This window comes from Triticum aestivum, chromosome 7D, assembly GCF_018294505.1.
Source record: "Triticum aestivum cultivar Chinese Spring chromosome 7D, IWGSC CS RefSeq v2.1, whole genome shotgun sequence".
In the NCBI taxonomy this organism is placed as follows: Eukaryota; Viridiplantae; Streptophyta; class Magnoliopsida; order Poales; family Poaceae; genus Triticum; species Triticum aestivum.
The window spans coordinates 4,855,421-4,869,839 of record NC_057814.1 but is presented as its reverse complement, the minus strand read 5'-3'; the positions used below and the strand labels follow the sequence as shown (position 1 = coordinate 4,869,839).

The 14,419-nt window shown below is 49.0% G+C and overlaps 1 protein-coding gene and 1 pseudogene across 1 annotated transcript; both read left to right on the top strand.

The window, feature by feature from the left end:
- The first annotated feature begins 1,516 nt into the window (after positions 1–1,516).
- On the top strand, positions 1,517–4,094 carry LOC123167421 (sucrose:sucrose 1-fructosyltransferase-like). The gene is made up of 4 exons (XM_044585259.1): positions 1,517–1,945; positions 2,073–2,081; positions 2,166–3,010; positions 3,405–4,094. The coding sequence occupies exons 1-4, from the start codon at positions 1,657–1,659 to the stop codon at positions 4,092–4,094; spliced, it is 1,833 nt and encodes a 610-aa protein (XP_044441194.1). The 5' UTR covers positions 1,517–1,656.
- Positions 4,095–4,618: 524 nt separating this feature from the next.
- LOC123169269 (sucrose:sucrose 1-fructosyltransferase-like) lies at positions 4,619–6,662 on the top strand (annotated as a pseudogene).
- The last annotated feature ends 7,757 nt before the right edge of the window (positions 6,663–14,419 follow it).

Genomic DNA, 14,419 nt, shown 5'->3' with positions numbered 1-14,419 from the left:
ATGATTTGAACAATTATTTGTAATGTGGATGATTGTTGTATTTTGTTGGTATTGATAATTTTTCTGAACAATTATTTTGTGGTGTGGATGTTGTTTGTTTTATTTTTGTGCTGTGGTATTTATATTTGCGGACTGGCAGGATGCGGGATGTAGCCGCGCAAGAGCAGACCCCGCAAAGCCGACCCGAAAAAAAAGTATATTCCGCGAATGTTCTTTTATACGGGTCCGTTTGGGGGGCCTGCCTCTGCGGCCGTCCGCGCCGGCCCGCAAAGCCGTTTTCCCGCAAACTGCAAACACGTTTTGTGGGTCGATGGGATGCGGGGCCTGCTAGAGATGCTCTTACAATATCATATCTCTCGTCATAAATAGAGTATTACTACTATTTATGATTTGGATATTCTCATTGGATCATGAAAGATAAAAAGATCTTCCTTCAAGCCGTACATATGATTATTATCAAATTTTCCTATTTCAACAGAATTTTTAGGGATAGATGACATCGAGCATGGCTACCCAGCAGATTTGATTTGGTTGATCTCTCGATCGGCTTGGGGCATTGTGGAGTACGCGTTACCAAAATTCGGTTTGGTCAAATCACATGTATGCGTTCCAACTATGGCCAACTTCCAAATAGCCGAGAAAGGCCAGTATGATGTGGCGTCACCTGGGAGCCAACATGTGATTTCGCTTGCTCTCGCTCCGCTTCCACGCAATACCATCTCTCGACTACTTTACCTGCATGTGGCAGCACTATTATTATTTGTATGTATATCTCGATATTATTGGTTCATCTGCTGAACTGGAGATTAATTTTTGTTTGCATCAAATCTCTCGGCTATTAGCATTGTGGATTATATTGTTCATTTAGTATACATAATTTTGATTTGGACAAATTTCTGGCCTAGCAGCATATGTTGTGGGGCATGTATATGCAGTGTTATGTTTCGTTTGGTAAAAGAAAAAAAACTCTCGTCTTAACCAGAATACAAAATATGATTTGGATAATCTCTCAGGGTGGATCTGAAAGATACGAACGACTTCCCTCAAAGCCGTGCGTGCTACTTTTATCGAATACGGTTTTCCATGGGATTCTATAGGAATCTATGAGATTGAGTATGGCTAGCATTCTTGTGGAGTATTACAGTATCAAATCTCTCCTCATGTACTATTTATGATTTGGATAATCTGATTGGATCATGAAAGATAGAAAGATCTTCCCCCAAGCATTACATACATACGACTATTATTAAATACTCCCTCCGTTCCCTAATATAAGACATTTTAACTATTTTAAAATATTGACTACATACATACTAAAATGAGTGAACATTCATACTAATATGTGTCTAGATACACACGAATCAAGAAAAAGTTAAAAGGTCTTATATTAGGGAATGGAGGGAGAACCTTTTTCGACATATTTTTTAGGGAGCTTGGCTACCCAGATTTGATTTGGTTGATCTCTCGATGGGCTTGCGGCATTGAAGAGAACGCGTTATCAATATTCGGTCTGGTCAAATCTATGGGCATTATTGCCCGTGCCCAAATCCACTATAAATCCCTCCGCTTGGCTGAACTGCCCAACACATTCTCGGTTTGAGCTGAAGCAAGAGTGGAACAAATTCTCCTTGTTCCAACTGTTGTTCGCCCGCAGTGATGGAGTCACACGCCATGCCTTACCGGACTAGCGGTGGGTTTAGGTGGCGCGCATGCGCCGCCGTCTTGGCCATCTCGGCCGTGGCCGCGCTCCTAGTAGCCCACACGCTCACGGTGGCCAGGGTGTCCAGCGACGGGCATCATGTCCGGGCCCGTATACTAGCAGAGACGGAGAGCAGCACGGGGGAGGGCCGCGGCGGCCACAAGGACCGGTTCCCGTGGAGCATCGCTATGCTGCAGTGGCAGCGCACGGGGTTCCATTTCCAGCCGGACAAGCACTACATGAACGGTCGGTAACCAGTATTTCGGTTCATTTTTCTCAGGGTTTGATGTATGTAAGGAGAAGCTGACATGGCTGCTTTCTTGTTTGTCTGCTCACGGCCGGCGGCGTATGTACTCCGGCGACATGCATGCAGACCCCAACGGTTAGTACGTTCATCGATCACTTGCTCGCTGTCTATCTGTCTATCAGCTGTGAAACTATTAGCTAATTCAAATACAACATGCAGCTCCGATGTATTACCGTGGATGGTACCACTTCTTCTACCAGTACAACCCGAGGGGCGAAACGTGGGGCAACATCTCATGGGGCCACGCCGTGTCCCGGGACATGGTCAATTGGCGCAGCCTGCCCCTCGCCATGGTCCCCGAGCACTGGTACGAGAGCAACGGCGTATTGACGGGCTCCGCCACCTTGCTTCCCAACGGCAAGGTCGTCGTGCTCTATATGGGCAACACGGACAACCTTGCTCAGGTTCAGTGCCTTGCCCAACCTGTGGACCCTAATGACCCCCTCCTCCGCACCTGGACCAAGTACCCGGGCAATCCCGTCCTCTTCCCGCCCCCCGGGACCTATAAAAAAGACTTCCGCGACCCCATGACAGCATGGTTCGATAAGTCTGATAACACGTGGCGCACCATCATTGGGTCCAAAGACGACCATGGTCATGCCGGCATCGCCCTCATGTACAAGACGAAAGACTTCATCAATTTCGAGCTCATCCCGCACCCGGTCCACCGCGTTGAAGGCACCGGCATGTGGGAGTGCGTCGACTTATACCCCATCGGCGACAGCAAGAACTCATCGGAGAAGGAGTTGTATGTCTTGAAGGCGAGCATGGACGATGAACGGCACGACTACTACGCACTGGGGAGGTTTGATGCGGCGGCCAACAAGTGGACACCCTTGGACCCGGAATTGGATGTGGGGATCGGCCTGAGGTACAACTGGGGAAAGTTATTTGCGTCCACATCCTTCTATGATCCTGCGAAGCGGCGTCGCGTGAGCTGGGGGTATGTCGGTGAGACCGACTCCAACCTAACCGATATTGCCAAGGGATGGGCAAACCTCCAGGTATAATTATTGCACATTGATATGATTGTTATTTTTGTGTTTAGCATCTATCACTATTCTATTCGTTAGTTATATGCATGTCAAATAGATATATCATGCATCGCCTCTTGAAGATTGAGTATATCACTGCATGCATGTATCAATCGATCAATCAGCACATCTCAACCGAATGCCCTTTGCATCTTACAAGAGGTTAAATTTTCGAGTCTTTGCTAACCACGGAAAATCAAGACATTTTTCCTTCCTCCCTATCTGCTGCCGTGCCATTGTTACTTATAAACAAGAATCATTTTCATCATTTTTTTCTCAAATTATTGGCGTCAATGTGCATTCATACTTGACGACATACTTGCTTGAAGAACTAACTAATGACTGGTGTATGATGAGCGTGTAGGCGATTCCGAGGACGGTGGCGCTGGATGAAAAGACCCGGACAAACCTCCTCCAATGGCCGGTGAAGGAGATCGACACCCTCCGCCATAACCCAACCAACTTCGGTAGCATCACCGTCGGGACCGGCTCTGTCATCCCCCTCAGCCTGCACCAAGCCGCTCAGCTCGACATCGAGGCCTCCTTCCGCCTCAATGCTTCCGTTGTCGCTGCCCTGAACGAGGCCGACGTCAGCTACAACTGCAGTACCAGCGGCGGTGCTGCCAACCGTGGCGTACTCGGACCCTTTGGCCTCCTAATCCATACAACCAAGAGCCGCAGTGAACAAATGGCGGTGTACTTCTACGTGTCCAGGGGCCTCGATGGGGGCCTCCGGACCCACTTTTGCCACGACGAGTCGCGGTCGTCTCGGGCCAATGAGCTGGTGAAGCGGGTAGTCGGAAGCACCGTGCCGGTGCTCCATGGTGAGGCATTATCTGCTAGGGTGCTTGTAGATCATTCGATAGTGGAGAGCTTTGTGATGGGAGGGAGATTGACTGCAACGTCGCGGGTGTACCCGACGGAGGCAATTAACGCGGCGGGTGGGATGTATGTTTTCAACAATGCCACCGGCTCCACAGTTACCGTCGAGAAGCTCGTGGTGCACGAGATGGCCTCATCACCATTAAAGCCATATGTTGAAGGACGAGACTAAATTCTGAAGTTTTTTCTTTTTGAGTTTACTGTCAAATTTGTTCCAGTTCGATCGGATGGATCTAGTTAGCGGAATAGGATAGAGTTTTCTCTCTTGAGTTTAGTGTCAAATTTGTTATACACTCATTCGTGCTAATGTAATGGATCATTTGTATTAATATTATACTAATTTGTGACATTTCCCAACAAGTATGCAAAACAATAAATACAACACCCAAACACGCAATGCGCGCACACATACACTAGATTCCTTGTTGTGTCCAATATGTTTGGATATGTTTGTCAAATAGATTTTCTTTGGATATTTGGTATTATGGAGTACTATTTAATTGGAGTATTCATAACCTCTCGATTACCAACATTATGGAGTAGTTTTTAACCTAAGTGCTATTTTTGTTTACTAGGATAATCCCTGGGATAACACATTGCGAAGAACTACTGTTTAAATGTATTCTTAGTTTTTGTTTGGATGATCTCTCAACTCAACATATTGCGCCACATTCTCTCTTTGAATTCTTTGCCGTCATGGAGTCACATGCCACCACGACGGAACAGCGGACCAGAGGTGGCGTGAGGTGTCGTGCGTGTGCCACCATGCTCTCTGCCTCGGCCTTGGTCGTGCTCCTCATCGCCCATGCTCTCGCAGGAGCCAGGGTGGACCCGGCCAGCGATAGGCAGGCTGCTATCACGCCCCTGCTCCTGGCAGCGACAGAGAAGACATCACTGGCGACAGGGTGGACCCGGCCGGCGATAGGCAGGGTGAATTAATTCAAACACAATATCAATATGTAGGTCCAATGTATTACCGTGGATGGTATCACTACTTCTACCAGCACAACCCGCATGGCGCTGTGTGGGGGGACATGGTGTGGGGCCATGCCGTGTCCCGGGACATGGTCCACTAGCACCACCTACCCTTCGCCGTGGTCCCCAACCACTCGTACAACATCAACGGCCTCTTCACGGGGTCCGCCACCGCGTTACCCGATGGCAAGGTCATCTTGCTCTACACATGGAACTCCACCACCTCCGCAGGTCCAGTGTCTGGCCTACCCCGCTGACCCCCAATGACCCCGTCCTCCGCAACTGGACCAAGCACCCTGCCAACCCTGTAATTCTCCCGCCATCCGGTGTCCACGAATATGACTTCTCGTGACCCCACCACCGCCTGGTTTGAGAAGTCCGACAAGACGTGGCGCACCGTCATTGGGTCTAAAGACGACCATGGCCACACCGACATCACCTTCATGTACAAGACAAAAGATTTCGTCAAGTACAAGTTCATCCCCGGCCCACTCCACCGCGTCGAGGGAACTGGCATGTGGGTGTGCATCGACTTCTACCCTGTTGGTGGCGGCAACAACTTGTCAGAGGAGGTGTTGTACGTGATGAAAGTATGGACGATGAAAGACATGACTACTACGCATTGGGGAGGTACAACAAGATGACTAACAGGTGGACACCGTTGGACCCGGAGGCGGATGTGGGGATCAGGTTGAGGTACAATTGGGGTAAGCTTTTTGCGTCCATGGCATTTAATGATTCGTCGAAGCAGCGGTGCGTGCTGTGGGGGTATGTCGGTGAGACCGACTCCAAGCGGACTAGCGTCGCCAAGGGATGGGCATCACTCCAGCCTCCAGGTATGTTTACTAAGCATAGATATAATTGTTTGGTTTTACCTTGCATTTATCATCAATAGTTCCATTAGTGCATTATTCATACTTGATGGATAGATGATACATCATGTGTCGCCATTATTACTTGAATAAGAACAATTTGAGTCATGTGTTTTTACGTTATTGATGTCAATGTGCATATCGATGGACTTACCTTGCTTAATATTGAACTGACTAGTTAATGGTGTACAACTGTGTGCAGATAATTTCGAGAACGGTGGCACTTGACGAGAAGACCCGAACGAACCTCCTGCAATGGCCTGTGGAGGAGATTGACACCCTTCGTCTCAATTCCACCAATCTCAGCGGGATCACACTAGACACTGGCTCCGTTTTCCCCGTCCACCTTCGTCAAGCTGATCAACTCGACATCGAGGTGTCATTCCACCTCAACGCTTCCGCCATCGCCACCCTCAACGAGGCTGACGTCAACTACAACTGCAGCGGGAGCGGCGGTGCTGCCAACCGAGGCGCGCTCGGTCCCTTCAGCCTCCTCGTCCTCACCAATAGCGGCCGGAGCGAATAGATGGTGGCATAAATTCTACGTGTCCAGGGGGCTCGACGGCGGCCTCCGGACCCAGTTCTGCAATGACGAGTTGCAGTCGTCGCGGGCCGGGGACGTGGTGAAGCGGGTCGTAGGAAGCACTGTGCCGGTGCTCGACGGCGAGGCTTTATTTGCTAGGGTTCTTGTGGATCATTCGATCGTGGAGAGCTTTGCGATGGGAGGGAGGTTGACGGTGACGTCAAGGCTGTACCCGACGGAGGCCATCTACATGTCAGCAGGGGTGTATCTTTCAAGAAAGCCACTTGGCTCCACCGTTACCATCAACAAGCTCGTGGTGCATGAGATGGCCTTAGCACCAATACAACCATATGTTCACGCACAAGATTAATTCCAAAATGATTTCTTTTGAATCCGTGTGGAACATGTTCCAGTTGTATCAGATAGCGTTATATACTCCTTTATGTAGCAGATCAGACTATTTTTTGTGTCAATCGAGTGAATAAAAAAGATTCATTTTCATGATTGTGGATTGGTGGATGGTCCATTGGGTTGGTAGTAGGTTTGACTGGAGAGAAGAGCCCATCTCACGAGGAAAGGACAGAGGTATATAAAGAACTCAAAACATGTGCCTTGAGAGCATCTACAGCTGGAGTTGCCAAATCTGGGCCTCTATGCGTCCGCGGACAGTGACCGGACGGCCCTCAGATGACCCAATTTAGAACCACAACCCCTACTTTCAAAACATCAAATACATGCTCGTCGATCATCGTCGCCAAACAATGAGTAGTGCACACGAATACAAATTATTCATATTTAAAAATACATAATTGAACCATAGTGCAAACATAAAAAATGTTCATAGTGCATAATTGAAAAATTAAAAACAAAGTTTACTAATTTCCAGCATGGATCCATATATGGTCCACACGATCAAACAAAAGTTGCATATGCACATGTTGATATCGTAGTTGTCGATGCATCTCTCGAAAGTTGGCAATATGCTACCCCTCTTGTTTCGGGAGGCAGACCTGAGCACCGAGCTTCTCAAAATCATGTGTGCGGGCTGCCCCTTCACCCTCATCCTCGACAATCATATCGTGTAAGATTATGCAACATGTCATGAGCTGCCAAAGTGTCTTCACATCCCGCATCATTACAGCTCCACGAACAATACCCCAACGAGCTTGGAGCACTCCGAATGTCATATCCACATCTTTCCTAGCTCCCTCCTGCATTCTTCCAAACAAACTTACAAACGTCGCTCATTGAGGATAGTGAAGGAAATATGCCATAGAGGCAATAATAAAGTTGTTATTTTATATTTCCTTATTCATAATAAAGGTTTATTATTCATGATAGAATTGTATTGATCGGAAACCTTAATACATGTGTGAATACATAAACCAAACATTGTGTCTCTAGTGAGCCTCTACTAGACTAGCTCGTTGATCAAAGATGGTTAAGGTTTCCTAACCATTGACATGAGTTTTCATTTGATAACGGGACATCATTAGGAGAATGATGTGATGGACAAGACCCATCCGTTAGCTTAGCATAATGATCGTTCAGTTTTATTGCTATTGCTTTCTTCATGTCAAATACATATCCTTCGACAATGAGATTATGCAACTCCCCGATATCGGAGGAATGCCTTGTGTGCTATCAAACGTCACAACGTAACTGGGTGATTATAAAGATGTTCTACATGTATCTCCGAAGGTGTTTGTTGAGTTGACATAGATCGAGATTAGGATTTGTCGCTCCGAGTATCGGAGAGGTATTTCTGGGCCCTCTCGGTAATACACATCATAATAAGCCTTGCAAGCAAATGACTAATGAGTTAGTCACGGGATGATGTATTACGGAACGAGTAAAGAGACTTGCCGGTAACGAGATTGAACTAGGTATAGAGATACCGACGATCGAATCTCGGGCAAGTAACATACCGACGGACAAAGGGAATTGTGTATGTTGTCATAACGGTTCGACCGATAAAGATCTTCGTAGAATATGTAGGAGCCAATATGGACATCCAGGTTCCGCTATTGGTTATTGACCGGAGAGTTGTCTAGGTCATGTCTACATAGTTCTCGAACCCGTAGGGTCCGCACGCTTAACGTTCGATGTCGATTTGGTATTATATGAGTTATGTGGTTTGGTGACCGAATGTTGTTCGGAGTCCCGGATGTGATCACAGATATGATGAGGAGCTCCGGAATGGTCCGGAGATAAAAATTGATATAGGACGATAGTATTTGGATTCCGGAATGGTTTTGGAATGCACTGGAATGTATCGGGTCACCGGAAGGGCTTCGGGAGTGCCGGGGGATGTCCTTGGGCTTAATGGGCCATAGGAGGGGAGAAAACCAGCCCACAGGGGGCAGGTACGCCCCCTCTAGGCCACATCACAAGGAGAAGGAAGGGAGAGGATTCCTTGCTTTTCTTCTCACAAGGAGAAGGAAAGAGAGGGGGCGCCTCCCCCTTTCCTTCCCCCCACGCAAAGATTTGGAAAAGGGGGGAGGGGTCGCACCTAGTTCGATTCGGCCAGCCCTTTGGGGGCGCCCTAGGGCTGCCTCCTCCCCTCCCACTCCTATATATATGTGGGAGGGGTGCCACACAAAGGCATAGGATTATTCCACGCCGTGTGTGAGCACCTCTCCGCCTCTATTCTCCTCCTCCGTTCTAGATCATCGCAACGCTTAGGCGAAGCCCTGTGGGATCACTTCACCACCGCCGCCACCACACCATTGTGCTACCGGAACTCATCACCTCCTCGCTATGCTTGCTGGATCAAGACAGCGAGGACGACACCGAACTTAACGTGTGCAGAACGCGGAGGTGCCGTGCGTTCGGTACTTGATCGGTTGATGCGCGAAGAAGTTCGACTACACCAACCTCGTTGTGAAACGCTTCCGCTTACGGTCTATGAGGGTACGTATAGACACTCCCCCTCATTGCTATGCATCTCCATGGATAGATCATTACGTGTGCGTAGATTTTTTTTCCATGCACCGATTCCCAATAGTGGCATCATGAGCCAGGTCTATGCGTAGATGATATGCATGAGTAGAACACAAAGAGTTGTGGGCGGTGATAGTCACACTGCTTACCACAAACGTCTTATTTTGATTCGACGGTATTGTGGGATGAAGCGGCCCGGACCAACCTTACATGTCCACGCACATGAGACCGGTTCCACCGACTGACATGCAACTAGTTTTGCATAAAGGTGGCTGGCGGGTGTCTGTTTCTCCTAGTTTCGTTGAATCGAATTTGACTACGGCCGGTCCTTGAGGAAGGTTAAAACAGCAAACTTGATGAATCACCGTTGTGGTTTTATGCGTAGGTAAGAACCGTTCTTGCTAGAAGCCCGTAGTAGCCACGTAAAAATAGCAGCAACAAAGCAGAGGACGTCTAACTTGTTTTTGCAGGGCATGTTGTGATGTGATATGGTCAAGAAATGATTTGATATATGTTGATGTGTGAGATGATCATGTTTTGTAATATCCACAACCGGCAGGAGCCTTAGGGTTGTCTCTTTATTGTATGAAGTGGAAGCGCCATGTAATTGCTTTACTTTATCACTATGCGTTAGCGATAGTTGTAGAAGCAATAGTTGGCGTGACGACCTCGATGCAATGAGGCTACGATGGAGATCAAGGTGTCAAGCCGGTGACGATGGAGATCATGACGTTGCTTTGAAGATGGAGATCAAAAGCACAAGATGATGACGGCCATACTATGTCACATATTTTGATTGCATGTGATGTTTATCTTTTATGCATCTTATTTTGCTTAGAAAGACGGTAGCAGTATAGGGATAGATTGAGACACTTAATAGACTTTCACAAAGCACATACCTTGACAAGATTTTGATGAAGTTCAAAATGGATCGGTCAAAGAAAGGGTTCTTGCCTGTGTTGCAAGGTGTGAAGTTGAGTAAGACTCAAAACCCGACCAAAGCAGAAGATAGAGAGAGAATGAAAGTCATTCCCTATGCCTCAGCCATAGGTTCTATAAAGTATGCCATGCAATGTACCAAACCTGTTGTGTACCTTGCCATGAGTTTGGCAAGGGGGTACAATAGTGATCCAGGAGTAGATCACTAGACAATGGTCAAAATTATCCTTAGTTACCTAAGGGGACTAAGGAGATATTTCTGGATTATGGAGGTAATAAAGAGGTCATCGTAAAGGGTTACGTCGATGCAAGCTTTGACGCCAATTCGGAAGACTCTGAGTCTCAATCTGGATACATATTGAAAGTGGGAGAAATAAGCTAGAGTAGCTCCATATAGAGCTTTGTAGACATAGAAATTTGCAAAAATACATACGGATCTGAATGTGACAGACCCGTTGACTAAACTTCTCTCACAAGCAAAACATGATCACTCCTTAATACTCTTTGGGTGTTAATCACATGGTGATGTGAACTAGATTATTGACTCTAGTAAACTCTTTGGGTGTTGGTCACATGGCAATGTGAACCATGGGTGTTAAATCACATGGTGATGTGAACTGGATTATTGACTCTAGTGCAAGTGGGAGACTAAAGGAAATATGACCTAGAGGCAATAATAAATTTTATATTTTATATTTTGTTATTCATGATAAAGGTTTGTTATTCATACTAGAATTGTATTGATCGGAAACCCTAATACATGTGTGAATACATAAACCAAACACCATGTCCCTAGTTTGCCTCTACTACACTAGCTCGTTGATCAAAGATGGTTAAGGTTTCCTAACCATTGACATGAGTTGTCATTTGATAACGGGATCACATCATTAGGAGAATTTTTTGATGGACAAGACCCATCCGTTAGCTTAGCATAATGAGTATCCAGTCTTATTGCTATTGCTTTCTTCATGTCAAATACATATTCCTTCGACTATGAGATTATGCAACTCCCAGATATCGGTGGAATGCCTTATGTGCTATCAAACGTCACAACGTAACTGGATGATTATAAAGATGCTCTACAGGTATCTCCGATGGTGTTTGTTGAGTTGGCATAGATCGAGATTAGGATTGTCACTTCGAGTATCGGAGAGGTGTCTCTAGGCCCTCTCGGTAATACACATCATAATAAGCCTTGAAAGCAAATGACTAATGAGTTAGTCACGGGATGATGTATTATGGAACGAATAAAGAGACTTGCCGGTAACAAGATTGAACTAGGTATAGAGATACCGACAATCGAATCTCGGGCAAGTAACATACCGACAGACAAAGGAATTGTGTATGTTGTCATAACGGTTCGACCGATAAAGATCTTCATAGAATATGTAGGAGCCAATATGGACATCCAGGTTCCGCTATTGGTTATTGACCGGAGAGGTGTCTCGGTCATGCCTACATAGTTCTCAAACCCGTAGGGTCCGCACGCTTAACGTTCGATGTCGATTTGGTATTATATGAGTTATGTGGTTTGGTGACCGAATGTTGGTCGGAGTCCCGAATGTGATCATGGATATGATGAGGAGCTCCGGAATGGTCCGGATATAAAAATTGATATATAGGACGATAGTATACGGAGTCCGGAATGGTTTCGAAATGCACCGGAATGTATCGGGTCACCAGAAGGGTTTCAGGAGTGGCGGGGGATGTCCTTGGGCTTAATGGGCCATAAGAGGGGAGCAAACCAGCCCACAGGAGGCTTGTGCGCCCCCCTCTAGGCCGCGACACAAGGAGAAGGAAGGGAGAGGACTCCTTCCTTTTTTCTCATAAGGAGAAGGAAAGAGAGGGGGCGCCTCACCCCTTTATTCCCCCCACGCAAATATTTGGTAAGGGGGGGGGGGGAGGGGTCGCACCTAGTTGGATTCGGCTAGCCCTTTGGGGGCGCCCTAGGGCTGCCTCCTCCCCTCCCACTCCTATATATATGTGGGAGGGGTGCCACACAAAGGCATAGGATTATTCCATGCCGTGTGTCGGCACCCCTCCGCCTCTAGTTTCCTCCTTCGTTCTAGATCATGACAACACTTAGACGAAGCCCTGCGGGATCACTTTACTACCACCGTCACCACGCCATTGTGCTACCGGAACTCATCACTTCCTCGCTATGCTTGCTGGATCAAGATGGCGAGGACGACACCAAACTGAACGTGTGCAGAACGCGGAGGTGTTGTGCATTCGGTACTTGATCGGCTGAAGCGCGAAGAAGTTCGACTACATCAACCACGTTGTGAAACGCTTCCTCGTACGGTCTACGAGGGTACGTAGACACACTCCCCCCTCGTTGCTATGCATCTCCATGGATAGATCATTGCGTGTGCATATAATTTTTTTTGTTTTCCATGCACCGATTCCCAACAGTGGCATCATGAGCCAGGTGTCGGTGTGGAAAAACACCTATGGGATCACAAGAATCCCTACTACGGTTGCCGGGGCGCAGGGTTGCAAGAAGAGCAGGATCAGTAGTCAGCACAAGGATCGTTTACCCAGGTTCGGGCCGCGAGGATGCGTAAAACCCTAGTCCTGCTTTAGTGGGTGTATTTCAGAGAGTTCTTGAGCTCTCGAACTAGCTATGGTGAGTGCGTGGTTCGAAAGAGCCGAATCCTCCTCCATTATGCCATGGGCCTCCTTTTATAGGCGAAAGGGGCTGCCACAGTGGCATACAGGAGGTGGAAAGGTGTACAGTATTGCGAGCTTATCGCTCGTATTACAGGACAAGTCACATTTAATGCGCCGCTGAGGTGTCCCCTAGCTTTATCGGGGACGGGGGCGAGGCCCGTCCCGTCAGTCGCCGCTCCTCCTCGCTTCGACACGCGCCCTGCCAGCGATGCGTGCGGCGCCATGTAGGCAGGCAGGCAGCTGAGGTGGCGCGGTGGTAGGGTCTTCACGAAGATCTGCATGCCGCCACGCAGGCGCCGGCTGAGTTGGCCTGGAAGCTACATGTTGCCACGCAGGTGCCTGCCCAGCTAGTTTGGGCTGGCAGCTGCATGCGAATGGCGGTGGAGACTTGGCTGGTGCGGGCCTGGCAGTGGCCCTGTTGGCGTCTTCGGCGAGAGCCTTGCCGGGGGGCCCGACAAGGGTCTTGCCGTGGCGCCCTGTCGTCCCCGGCAAGAATCTTGCTGGGGGTCTCGTGGCTCTCCTCGGCAAAGATCTTGCCGAGGATCGTTGTCTTCTAATCCTCATCTGTTCTTGAATATGTCTTCACAAAGATTTTCATGCCACCACAGAGGTGCCTCCCGAGCCCTGGCCCCACGTGGCTGATGGTGTTGGGGACGTGGGCTCAAGGGTGGCTCGCCCTGTTGGTGTTTGGGCGCGCTGCCCCGGCAAGAGTCTTGCCGGGGCTGCTGAGGCAGTCCCCGGCAAGGGTCTTGCTGGGGGAGACTACTCCGCCCCTCTGCTTGTTTGCGTTCTTGGTCTTGGCGTTGCTCTGGCTGTCTTGGGCTTTGGTTTTGCCTTGGTTAACCTCCCCTGCTCTTCTTGGTGTGGCCGTGGGCGCGGCTCCGACTGCCCGTGCATAGGTAAATGGGTACAAAGGTGCGCCCCTTCTTTTGTACACCGACAGGAGCCCCCGGGCCTGGGCCACACATAAGCGCGACACGTTGTTGGGCCAGGCTCAAAACGGTGCGGGGGCAGGTGGGGCGGTTTTTACCGCGGTAAAACTTTTCGCGCGCTGCGCTTCCCACGACCCGCGTTGAATGCGCGACGTGGAGGGGTGCGCGTGACGTGGGCGGCATGCGTGGGCCGGTTCCTGCACGCATGCATCACATCGACGTAAATGGGCAGCTCACGCCTTCCCCATGAAAGGAGGGAGGCGTGGAGGCGCGGCATATTTACTGCGCGGGGCCGGGTTGTGGTCTTCAAGGCGTCCACAGCCCACGATCATGGGGTGGGGAGAGGTCGCTTCGCCCGTCCCCTCGATTCTGCACGTTTGCCACGCGTCCTCCATGCGCTTGGGGTGGCAAGCGGTGGAGGTGGGAAACCGGTCCGTTGCTGGTTGGGGCAGCGGGTCGGTCTCTCTTCCCTGCGCCTCTGGTGGCTGGATTGGCCGAGCGGGGCGGCCGAGCCCCGACCCCGCCCCTTTATAAGGAGGGGGAAGGGGGGATGGCATCCCGCACTCTTCTGCCATCTATCTCCTCCTGCTTCTACTTCTTCCTTTCACTCACCATGGAGAAAGGGAATCCTGGTCCTTCG

Bases quoted from the DNA above. Each gene is read 5' to 3' on its own strand.
- LOC123167421 (XM_044585259.1), top strand. From the start codon at position 1,657: ATGGAGTCACACGCCATGCCTTACCGGACTAGCGGTGGGTTTAGGTGG. The intron at 3,011-3,404 runs GTATAATTATTG...ATGAGCGTGTAG, and splicing joins AGGGATGGGCAAACCTCCAG to GCGATTCCGAGGACGGTGGC.